This window comes from Camarhynchus parvulus, chromosome 1A (assembly GCF_901933205.1).
Source record: "Camarhynchus parvulus chromosome 1A, STF_HiC, whole genome shotgun sequence".
Classification (NCBI taxonomy): domain Eukaryota; kingdom Metazoa; phylum Chordata; class Aves; order Passeriformes; family Thraupidae; genus Camarhynchus; species Camarhynchus parvulus.
The window spans coordinates 25,696,433-25,708,733 of NC_044586.1; the positions used below are offsets into that span (position 1 = coordinate 25,696,433).

General features: G+C 38.2%; 1 protein-coding gene across 2 annotated transcripts in view; it reads left to right on the forward strand.

Moving 5' to 3' along the window:
• Positions 1-12,301, forward strand: part of NUP205 (nucleoporin 205) — a 45,707-nt gene that overhangs the window by 30,676 nt on the left and 2,730 nt on the right. For both annotated transcript variants that reach the window (XM_030959914.1, XM_030959915.1), the window contains exons 28-41: positions 131-322; positions 1,924-2,194; positions 2,637-2,735; positions 3,874-4,022; positions 4,721-4,912; positions 5,650-5,771; positions 6,854-6,992; positions 7,205-7,331; positions 8,263-8,339; positions 9,131-9,259; positions 9,793-9,919; positions 10,580-10,746; positions 11,154-11,277; positions 12,095-12,223. In XM_030959914.1, the coding sequence (XP_030815774.1) occupies positions 131-322; positions 1,924-2,194; positions 2,637-2,735; positions 3,874-4,022; positions 4,721-4,912; positions 5,650-5,771; positions 6,854-6,992; positions 7,205-7,331; positions 8,263-8,339; positions 9,131-9,259; positions 9,793-9,919; positions 10,580-10,746; positions 11,154-11,277; positions 12,095-12,223 (2,044 nt within the window). The remainder of the gene's footprint in view (positions 1-130; positions 323-1,923; positions 2,195-2,636; positions 2,736-3,873; positions 4,023-4,720; positions 4,913-5,649; positions 5,772-6,853; positions 6,993-7,204; positions 7,332-8,262; positions 8,340-9,130; positions 9,260-9,792; positions 9,920-10,579; positions 10,747-11,153; positions 11,278-12,094; positions 12,224-12,301) is intronic.

A 12,301-nucleotide genomic window follows, 5' to 3' on the forward strand; every position in this document is an offset into this window, starting at 1 on the left:
GTAAGCTGAAGAATTAACATTTTATTCTGAAGACTACTACTGATAGAAAAAATTGCCATCTTGAATTCTGTCTTGGCAATGAATTTCTTTTAGCACATTGTAACCGAGTTTCTTTGCGGTGGGTTTTCAGGAGATCAACACTATCCTGCAGTACGTGGTGGAGCGCAACAAGCTGCTGCAGTGCCTCCATGCCAAGAGGCATGCTCTGGAGTCCTGGAGACAGCTGGTGGAAATCATACTCACTGCCTGCCCCCAGGACCTCATCCAGGCTGAGGACAGACAGCTGATTATCCGTGATCTCTTGCAGGATGTGCATGACAAGGTAGTGCTCTGCTGGAAATCAGCCCGCTCCTTCGACTTCGTTGCTGCATCTTTTTATGTGAAAGTGCTGCAATTTTGATTGTAATACAGAAAAATGTTGTCTGCCTTTAGTATTCCTTTTAGTTTTCTGATTGCTGCTATGCTGATAGATGAGACAGAGGTGATCCTTTGTATTCTTGCATAGCTACTGTTGAACTGTGAACCATACATTGACAGATTTCAGAGGCATTTCAGTATCATCCAGCATGATGGTAGTCTGGAAAAGGTGTGTGAAAAAGAAACACCCTTCTTTTATGAGAAACAAAGAACTTATTGAAGGCTGAAGGCAAACTGCTGCATTTGCTAATTTACTGCATTTAGATGACTCACTGCAAATCCTACTGCTGCTGCTTTTGAAAAATTAGAGTTGAGTGAAGCTTCATAGTAGAAAAACTAAAGATTTTACAGTTAGAAGGGCTTTTGGAAGTATGAGAGTTTGTCTTAAAAGTCTATATGTTTTACTGCTGAGTTATAGTAATAATTTTTGAGACAGACTAGACAGTTATTACTGACCCATCCATTCTAAAAGGCAAAATTTAATGAAGGATTGTTGCATTTTTTAGTCTGTTGGGGCATTATTATTTCTTTGCTTTATTGCGAGAGTTATGCGGTTTGTAGTTCTGATGAATTTTGAGTTTTGTTTTGAGAAATATATATAAAAATGTTACATCTTTTCAAGGAAAAAAGTAACCTTTTGGGGTTTTGTTTTTGTTACTACCATTATTTTTTTCTGTAGGAGTTATCTAAAACTTACCTTTTTTTAGTGGAATGCTGGTGGTTTTTTTTATTTGAACTGAATTAAAAAAACAGGAAACAAGGAAGGCCTTCACTAGCTGAAGAAATTTCTTTCCTAAAATCTTTACAAAGAGGAAATTCCAGACTCTTAATTTTCTGTAACATCTTGGTGAAGACTTCTGTGAAGTTGAGAAAAAAATTGGTACTGTCTATTGAAAATTACTGAACTGCTGTTCAAAATTACTATATTGCTTAAAAGGAAGTCTCCTTCAGTATTGGTGATAAAGATACCAGATTTACCTTCCAAATAACAGAGTGAGCAAAAACAGTATATGCAAACTTTTTGTTAGTGTTTTTCCACATTTTCTTAATGCTTCTTTGATGCTCAACCCTTTGGGTTTTTGAAGTAGTACCTTCACATTTTTAATGGTAATAAAATAGCTGTATAGCAAAGCAGATACCAGTTATTCTTTCCCTAGCTTAGGTTTAAATATTTTACTTTATAAAGCATCTCAAATGTCAACACATTTCTTCCCTTTCTGCCATCCAGATTTGATTATCAGCCTGCCTGTGATTTATGTAAAAAATCCAGAAGGCTAATGGTCTTCTCAATTAAAATATGTTCAACTCAGGTTTCTAAACAAGTTTCTGACGTTATTGATTTTGATGTGTTTTAAATACTGTCGTGTTAATGAAATCCTTATGCATACATAAATTAAATAGTTGTGAGAGGCTAATTTAACTAATAACTCATGAAATCGGACATGAGTTTTTTAAACGTTTTTTTCCTCTTTTGCCTTTTTTTTGTCTTTTTACTTCTGTATTAAGATCCTTGATGATGATGCAGCTCAGGAGTTGATGCCAGTGGTGGCAGGGGCTGTGTTCACCCTGACTGCCCACTTGAGCCAGTCTGTGAAAACGGAGCAGAAACAGCCACTTGCACTCTCCATGGCAGGACAGTCCCAGTATGTCTTGATGCTGGATGGTTCTTTTACCTCATCACCTGGCTCTGAGAGCATATCCATGGGTTTTGCTTCTGTTGGTGACTCCTCCCTCCACATCATCTTAAAAAAGCTGCTGGATTTCATTTTGAAAACAGGTGTGTTGACTTGTGCAGGGCGTGTGTGTGAATTCCAACTGCCAAGAATAAAAAGATGGACTGAGCTGCTTTCAGATACTGCAGTGAAGATTTTTGTTACAGTCAGGTGGATCATATATCATTACTATAGATGTAAGCAATGTTAATAACAAAAAAAAAATAGCAAACACTTAAAAAAAAAATCTGAACAACAAACATAAGAGAAAGACGTAAGTGACTGTAAAGAGAATTTAATATTTTCATTCTTTTGGAACAGCATAAACTTGCTGAATTTACTCATAAATACACTTTTATGCAAACAGTAGAACTTCACCTTAAAGAATCTAGTTTTATTTTCTTTTGCCAGCACTGCCATAGGAAAGTTAATTTAAGTGCCAGTGGAAGACGGTGTTATGGAATTTACATTTGTTTGCTTTTAATTGTGAATGTTTCTTGTTAACAGGTGGTGGATTCCAGAGAGTGAGGACACACCTTTATGGATCACTGCTTTATTATTTGCAGATTGCCCAGAGACCAGATGAACCAGACACTTTAGAAGCAGGTATGGTCCAACTGTATTTGGAAAAGAGCAGAAAAAAGTTGTTATTAAACCCTGGAGGTACAGTTTCTGCATGCTGAGTTGTCTTCTGGAAATAGATGGAAAACATCTTGCTCTAAGAGCCTCTGAAATAAATTGCTTATGCCTTCACATTTTTATGTACACTCATACCATTGCGATCCTATTAAAAAAAAAAAACAAATTCCAAAGCAAAAAATGCGCAGAACACCAACCACACAAAAAACCTCAAAACAAACTCCAAGGTTTGTTTATAATTTCATACCCTTTCTCTTCCTTTCTGTGAAGATCCCTCTAGGGATCTTTTCTAGGGGGAAAACAAACACAAAAGCCTCACATACACCCCACCACCATCCCTTCCCAAAAAAATAAGCAAAAATAAGCCTACTAGAGTTGTTTATCCTTGAGTGCTTATGGTAAATATCACATTCTCTCTGTGAGTGGCTAAAATACTTGAATTGTTAGTGTTTCTAGTAATTATTCAGACAAGAATTGTGAAGAAATCTTGGTGCTAGTTACCTGCATGCAGACTTTTTCTTGGCCTGGGTTTTGGGCTACAGTAGTAAAAAAAAAATACAAACGATGAATTTGTTATGACCCCTTTGAGGTGTGTGACTGACTTTGGTTTAATTCTCTCCCATTTAAGTCTCATTGTTACTTTAGCTCACACTGAATGCTGTGGTCCCAGTTAAAGTTCATAGAATCTTAGGATGGTTTGGGTTGGAAGGGACCTTTAAAATTATCTCATTCTAACCCCCTGCCATGGGCAGCGACACCAGACCAGGTTGCTCTAAGCCTTATCCAACCTGGCCTCGAACACTTCCAGTTTTAGGGCTATTAGTTTATCTATGTAACAAGTACCGAACATTTGAATTATTTTAAGCAGACTATTTACAAGGGTCATGTATGTATACAGGATAACACTTTTTGCTGTGACTGGTCTGTGTGATATTCAAGGAAGGGTGGATTTGTACAACATTTGCAGTTCATTTAAAAACCCTTGACCATTGTTTGGGGCATTTCTGTTGCAAGGCGTAGAGAGAATGCTGAAGGATGTTGCTAAGTTAATGCTAAGATGCCTATCTTTGAATGTTTTCTTTTTTGTTTTACTTGCTTTTTACAGCTAAAAAAACTATGTGGGAACATTTGACAGCTCCCGAAGATGTGTTTAGTAAATTGCAACGGGAAAACATGGCAACTATTGAGAGTTATGGGGCTGCTCTGATGGAGGTGGTCTGTCGTGATGCTTGTGATGGCCATGAGATAGGCAGGGTAAATGAATCTATTCTTTTAAAATTACTGTTCTGTTTGTTTTAAAGAACATCATCTGTGCAGAGATGGAAAGTTTCATGAGGTAGAACTAGAACATTTCTATAGATACAGGATCTGTTTCATGTTTCTGTCCTCCCACTCATCCTTCAGGCTGCTGAAAGTAGAGCCATACATGCATATTAATTTTTTTTCTCAACGAGGCTATGTGTCCTATTGTTTAAAAATAAGGGTAGAAAGCTGTGCTGCAGTAGATGTAGGTAGGGACCCCTGTTACTTGTTAGCATTTTTAGGTCATGGACTTATCTTGGGAAGATGTGACTTAATGACAAAGTAATTTCTGATAGTAGCCAGTAGCTGGGAATTTCCTCAGAAGGAAAACTAGTTTTAAATAGTAATCATGCTTGAGGCAATACTTCATTAAAATATTTGGCCTTAGTTATTGGTCAACAATATCTGTAATGTTTTTTAAAAGAATAGTAGAGAAAGGTAATAGGCTCATATTGTACCAGTGTCAAGAAATCTTAAAATATTTTTCACATAAATGGCTGCAATTGTAGTGAAGAAATGCATTCTGCTTATAAGAAGCTGTTAGAAGAAACTGCTTAGCATTTCACATTTCTAGGTATTTATTAAAAATCTCATTGATCTTATATGTTTAATTGTGTTTTGGTTTGTTTGGTTTTCTTCCCTCATTCCAGATGCTGGCATTGGCTTTACTCGATCACATTGTTTCAGTAGACAAGCAGCAGCAGTGGCTGTTGTATCTCTCAAATAGTGGCTACCTGAAGGTGCTTGTGGATAGCCTGGCAGATGATGATCTGGCTCTTCAGAGCTTGCTCACACCTCAGCCCCCTTTGCTTAAGGCGCTGTACACCTATGAGTCCAAAATGGTAACAGTACTTTAGAAATGATTTTGTGTTACAGTGTTCATTCTTTAATTTTACTTTTTAGTAAAAGTTGTTTGTCTACACTTTGCATTGATTGTACTCAGAGATATTGTTAAGGAAACTTTCCTGTCTGACCATTCAAGAGCACTCTGGCAGTCACACTTGCACCACCAGAGATTTTAACTGCTGGGATCAAAGCTCCAGTGACCGATGGGTACCCCATTTTACCCTCACCACACTCACACACTCAGACCAGGTTTCCTTACTGGTTTGACCCGAGGTTTCCCAGGGCAGTCTCATACATCTGGATCCTTAAAATGATTTAATCATGGTGCAACAACAGAATAAGAGCCCGAGCTGGTGCTTCTGAGGAGGGACCCTGAACAAAGGAACTCCTGGGTTTTTGTACTCTCAGCAGTCTGTGTGAGTCAGTCTGGGGTCTTCAGCTGAGTCCTTGCCTCCTGCCATGTCTCTGAGTGTCCAGTCCTCTGGCTGGTGCCCCACGTCCCTCATGCCCTTTGTTTTGCAAAGGGTGGGCAGTTCACAGGCTCTTGCTTGGGGCTCCTGCCACACAGAGCTCAATCTGCAGCTGCACACTGAGCTACTTGCCCTGAAGGTAATGCTTAAGGATATTTTACTGAAATAATATATCTGAAATGATGCTAAAATCAAGTGAGAAAGTAGACCTTGTAAGCCTCATTGTGCATCTCCAAAACTTGACCTTCTCTACTGTCGTGTAGGCATTCCTCACTCGAATAGCCAAAAGTCAGCAAGGTGCGTTAGAGCTGCTGCGGTCTGGCGTCATTGTGCGGCTGGCACAGTGCCAGGTGTATGACATGCGACCCGAAACAGACCATCAGGGGTAAGTGGTGCTTCCCTGGCTGGGGGTGAACCATAACACAGTCTTTCTGGAAGCACATCACATCTTTTTATAGCCTCGTGATTTTTGAGTAATGATTGTGGGTTTATTCTTTGTGTGTATGTTTCTTAAACCTATCAGTTCAGTTTAAAGCTACCTTTTATTGAGAGGAAAATTTCAGATGTGGGTATGAGGTTGTACTTGCATGCTAATTACTTAGACTACATAAAAATATATTTGATATCTCAGATAAAAATTATTATTATTAAATAATTCATACTGTAACGTTTGACAAAAAGCTTACAAAGAGCTTAAGCTTGTAAACTTATTTTCGGGGCTTTGCAGTTTGTGAAGGGCAGAGTCTGTCCTCCACCGTAAAGCATTGAGAGAGCAGTGAATTAAATGCTATTTCAGGAATATTTTATGATGTGTTTAAAAAAAAAATTCACAGTTATATATTGCTTGACAAGTTTCTTGATGTGTTGCCACATTAGTCATTGTGAGGTGATTAAGAGAAGATCTCAGAGAAAGAAATTCCTTATTTAGGGGAAATTACCTGGATTGATTTCAAGCCTTGGTTCCTTTTTTAAACTCGCAGTTCTTAATAACACACTGAGAGTTCAAATGCTTTGGAAAAATTTAAGACTTAGACAAGGTATACTGTTTGAAAGTTCCAATTAGACATAGTAAGATTGTATATCCTACAGGACATTTGTGGAGGACTGTATTTAACAGTTAGAATTAAGTACAACTCTTTAGAATTAAGTACAACTCTTCCTAAAATATTTGAGAATACCTAGTTTTGTATATCAGTAAGCAGGTATTGTATTTCTGCAATGAAGTTACCTGGTTTAGTGTAGCATAATACAAAGAAGTAATTTTCTCAGTTTAAACAAAATGTCTGGCAGCAGCTGTATATCATAAATGTGTTGCTTTTCCAATATCAAGTCAGTTTAGGTCTAGACATCTTACTGAAATATTAATGGTTTAGGTTCTTGAGTGACTGTAGGCTGAGGCTCTGCCTCACTAGTGGACTCCACTTTTTATCTTCTTTTTTTTTCTTCCTTCTTTTTATACCTGCTAAGAATGTATGCAATGAGAGATCCCCCAGTCTTCATTCCTGCTCCAGTGGAACGTTACCGCCAGATTCTGCTTCCAGCTCTTCAGCTGTGCCAAGTGATCCTCACCTCCAGCATGGCACAGCACTTGCAAGCTGCAGGACAAGTAAGTTCCAAAACTTGCTTGAGTCCCACTGGTATTGCTCATTCAAAGAAATTATGTGTGCCTTTGCTCTGACAGTAAGTTGTTTAGTTTTTTTTAATCTCATCCTCACTGGTACATGAGGTCTTTTAAAGTTCTTCAGAAGCATTGTTTCCTCTCTGCTTGCCATTAAATTTAGAGTCATTCATATTTTCTATTTTTTTCTTGTGGTGCAGGTTTTGCAGTTCCTGATTTCCCATTCAGATACTATCCAGGCAATCCTGAGGTGTCAAGATGTAAGTGCTGGATCTCTCCAGGAGCTGGCCTCCCTGACAGGAATAATCAGCAAGGCAGCATTGCCTGGTAGGAACTGCTGTTTTGAAGTCTCAACCCCATTTGTGTGAATCTCAGGCTTTGTTCTCTGTAAAGAAACAGTAAGACAGAAGAGAACATCCGTGACAATACAGATTTTTTTTGATGTGTAGAGCTCTGAGAAAAATAAATGTTAAATAAATTTTCTTGAAGTAAATACGCTGTAGAGATAGTGCTCTTACCCATATGTATCTGACTTCCCATTTTCTTTCCATCATGCTACCTCACACTAAGTACTTTTTGTCTTGGAGGTGACTTACAAATAGAAATGCTCAAAGTATCTGTGGTATCTTCAAAAAACCAATTTTTATTCAATAAATTGTGTAACTGAGGAAATTAAGATAGAAAATTGTTTGTATACCTGTTTTTAAAATGTCTTCTCTGTTTTTATTTGTTTAAAATAAAAAGTTTCCAGGAGGAAAGCGCTGCAGATTAGCATACTGCCATTTTTCTTGGGTAACTTACCTTCACAAAGGGCTAATAATGATTGTGATGGATATAGTGGTTTCTTCTGCATGCTTACCAGTTCAAAATAACTCCTCTATTTTGATTTAATGGTTTCCTTTGTTCAGGAGAGATGTTTGACTACTATAGAAAGGAGTGCAGAGCTGTAGGTTAAGCCCAGGTGCTTCTTCGCTTACAGTATACAGAGCTTTGCACAACAGCTGTAATTCCCATGCCAGCCTCCCTTCCTCCTTGCCCCCATTTAATTACTTACCAGAACAGTAAGCTACATGCTCTTATGTATCTCCTGGTAGCTGCATTCATATCTGAATGTTTTGCTCAAAAAATATGCAAAATACAAGTTGAATGTTTGGCTGAAATACTTCTGAACAATGCTTGTATTTAAATGTATATAATGCGCAAATCTGTTAAAAAAACCCCAAACAAACAGTTACTTAATGGCTCTATCTTTCATCAGGAGTGCTAAATGAGCTGGACATGGATGTTAATGAAGGGACACAGATGGAGCTACAAGGATACATAGGGCGATTTCAGGTAATAAAGTCATATATTTAAGCCATGTCCTTTTAGAATTGGCTATCTGGATGTGGTTCTTCCTGGTTTTTTTTTTTTTTACTTTGAATAGTAGCAGTTGGGAAAGAGATGTTTTCCAGCATCAAGAAGAATGTGTGAGGGTGTTTTTGTGGGAGTGGGATGGGGTTTTGGTGGTCTGCTTTTTGGTGTCTCCCCACACTTCCCTGTGCAGTAGAAAAGATAACATTTGACAACATCAGGGTTGCATCAGGGACTTTGTTTCCCTTCCTAGCTTAGGACTTAGGTGAAGAGAAAAATTTGAAGCCAATACCAAAGCATGTGAAGTAATGCAGAAACAGTCTGTTACCACTTGGGCCATGAGCATGTCTCCAGCTCAACAATTTGGTGTAGCATACATGCTAGTGATTCATTTATTTATTACTGAAGTAGTTTTTGTACTTTACTTTTATTGAATGTTAGATTTTGTTTGTCTATATAGGTAAAGGTGTTTTAGGTGTGGGAATGGGTAGACCTAAACTGTCATTGATAGTATTCTGTATAATAGTCTGCAGGAGACACAAGAAAAGCTGTGCATTTGTGAATTGCACTCATTTCTCATTGGCAATGTTTTAGGGTGCCATTAATTTCTAAATTAAATCAAGGTAAGTTAAAACACTAAAAGCTTAAATTTTGTGTACAAAGCGCTAAAAGTTTTATCTGCATTACTTTCTTAATACTGTGTTTTAAGGGACATGTATCACTTAGGTGAAAAGAATTGTGCACTTGATTTAAATGTTTCTTTCTTATGGCAGCGCCAGTGCTTAGGACTTCTGAGTCGGTTTGGAGGGTCAGACAGGCTACGGCAGTTCAAGCTGCAAGATGATAACGTAGCAGGAGACAGATTGAACAAAAGGGATGAAATTGAGTTGGCCATGCAACAGGTAAGGACACAAGATACAAGAAGCTTCGGTCTCAACATTTTACCTGCTGTGCAGATTTGTTTGGTTATCATTATTTCGTATGATAGTGGTAATGCTCTACACTGGTTTTAGTGTGGTATAGGAGTCCACATTTTATTTAAAGTAATCCTTGAAAATGTATTTACTTACATTTGCATTAGAAACCTTTATTGTTTTGCATACAAACTCTGTGAATTTTGAAGGCTTAAATTGATAGAAATGTTCAAAATGAAAGCTGTGTATAGAGGGTAATGGCTAACACTAACTTAAAGCCTAAGGGGACTTAAAATTATCCAGAAATTCTAGCAGGTTTGGGAAAGAGGCAAAGTTGCAAGTCGTAGACTTGCAGTAGAAGAGAGTTTGTAACCGATGAGAACATAGATCATCACATTCTGGTGAGAAGAGAGGAGCAAAGCATATTGTTCACTGACATTTGTCCATGTAAAATTTAATGCTTCAAAGCCTGTAGATGCTGTAATTGACATGCTGTCTTTTTTTCCCCCCTTTGTTGGCAGATCTGTGCCAACGTGATGGAATACTGTGAGTCACTGATGTTGCAAAGTGCCCCCAGTTTCCAGCACACTGTTTGTCTGTTTACTCCCAGCCTGTCAGAGTCAGCCAACCGAGATGGGCCTCGGCAGGGTGAGATTTTTGACTTGCTGTTTTATGAGCCTGAACAGTGTGACATTTAGGCTACTAGAAAATAGTGAACCAAAGGCTGTAGTTTCATATACTGTTTAAGTCACTTTATTCTCATTCTGGAATACATGCTTGTTCAACCTTGCTCTAAGCCAAATCAGGAAACTAATCCTAGTTAAAACTAACAAATTATTTTTTCATTCACAGCCTCAGAAATATATGCCAGTAAAGAAATGTGTGTATGTAAATAAATAGCACAAGACAGGGGAAAGTCAAGTTCAGATTGCAGCATCTGTGCTGGATTACATTATTTGAAACTAGGTCCTCATTTATGACATGTAAGATGTGTTTTGATTGGAACTCTATTACAACACATGGCAGGAGTTTACACTGTGTTATTATGCACTTGAATGGCTAAAATATGTAAAGTCTTCTAATCTAGTTACATTTCACATTTTGCACTCACTACTGCACTAGGCTGACTGTCTTTTAGTACTGCAGTCACAGAACTTTTTGCCTAGACTTACATTTAGGTTCTTTCTGACACAAGGGCAAAATATACTTGCCAGTGCTTTCTGGTCTAGGTTATTGACAGAGAGCACAGCTTATTGATTTCTTGGGGGTTTATAAGTTTTGTTTTCTTATCTTCAACATCTTGTCTAGATACACAAGCACCAGTGGTCCCATATTGGCACTTGCCTGGCCTGGGCATTATTGTTTATCTGCTGAAACAGAGCACTAGTGATTTCTTCAGTTACTATGACAGCCATCGTCAGAGTGTTAACAAACTGCAAAATGTGGAGCAACTGCCACCAGATGAAATAAAAGAGGTAATTGTTCTTCTGACTCCGTAGATTCTGTATTGTAGTAACTTGGACACAGCTGTAACAAAGGCTCCAAAGCATCATTGATAAGCAAGTAGTTCCACTTCTTGTGCATATTCTTTTCTGCTCTCGGTGAAGGGGGTCCATAGAATGAGTGATCTAAAACTTCAGGGAGAATATTTGGCTTAACTTTGTGAAAGTTGTGACTTTCATTATAGTTGCTTGGAGATGGTTTTCATTTTTCCATTTTTTGGTCACCAAGGTTATGCAAATTTAAAATAGAGAGTAAGGGTTGTAAAGAAATAGTAGCTTAGAAGAAAGTTCTAGATATTAGTAAGTAATCTTATTTGCTTATTTCTCTTGATGTTCTGTAATTTGCTACTGTTTTTCTGTTTTTTCTCTTCCCATCACAGTTGTGTCAGTCAGTTATGCCAGCTGGGGTTGACAAGATTTCCACTTCCCAAAAATACGTATTGGCAAGGCGGCGCCTAGTGAAACTAATAAATAACCGAGCCAAGTTGCTATCCCTCTGTTCCTGTATCCTTCTAAAATTGAAATGACCCTCAAGGTGATGATCCAGAAAAGCAGAGAGATAGAAACAGAGTTTTTTTGCCTGGATTTCTGACACTTTGAACAAAAATTCTTTGCAAAAAGTAAATTTGAAATACTGACAGTTAACTTAGGAGGGTATTCCTCTGCTACTGCCGGAATGTAAGGATTTTCAAGTTAGTAATTCCCATTTTGAAACCCAGCTAGGACTTTCTGCAATATGCCAATAAAGGAATTGTTACAGCCCAGCTCTTCAATTTCAGTATCCAGACCCCATAAACATTCACACATGTCCAAGTGTGGTGGAAGAAATACTTTGAAAAATAATTTTGATGTGTCTGTCATAATAGGAGTTTGTATTCTTACAGCCAACCTTGCATAAACCTGAATCTCATAAACACCAGTAATTCTATGGAAATAACCAGTCATGCACAAAAGAATTGTCTTCAATAGATCAGAATTTTCCTCTGCAACCTCCCTTGGGAAAGTTGTGCTCTTGCACATTTTGTCAGCTAAGATGTTCCTGCTGCGCCTGGATTTATAACCTCAGCTTTACTGTGTGCAGCTGAGGCACCTTTACAAACCACATGAGCACTCCATACTCTGCTCTCCTCCTGAGGGCTGGATTGAGGCTCTGCAGGGTGATGAGGGCAGTGAGATCCATCACTGGGATGTGGCAGTGAAGGAGGTGACAGGTGGTTAGCTGGTATCTTCAGCTGTTTCCAAGTATGTAAATATGCTCATACAGTAAATGTGCAATCCAAAGACAAACAAATTGGAGTCCTTCACTGAGATGTGTATGCAGATATCATAGAAATATGTCTCTTCATCCTTTGGCGCCATCTGGAACACTACCTACTGCACTGCACACCCACTGACTCCCAAGACCCACTGCTGTCCTCTAGGATGTCATTTAAGAAAGGAAGGCTGCAAGGTAAAATTTCTCAAGCATCAAAATGCCTTTGAATAACTTCTTGTGATTAGCTTTAAAGGTGATTTCCTACAATTAATA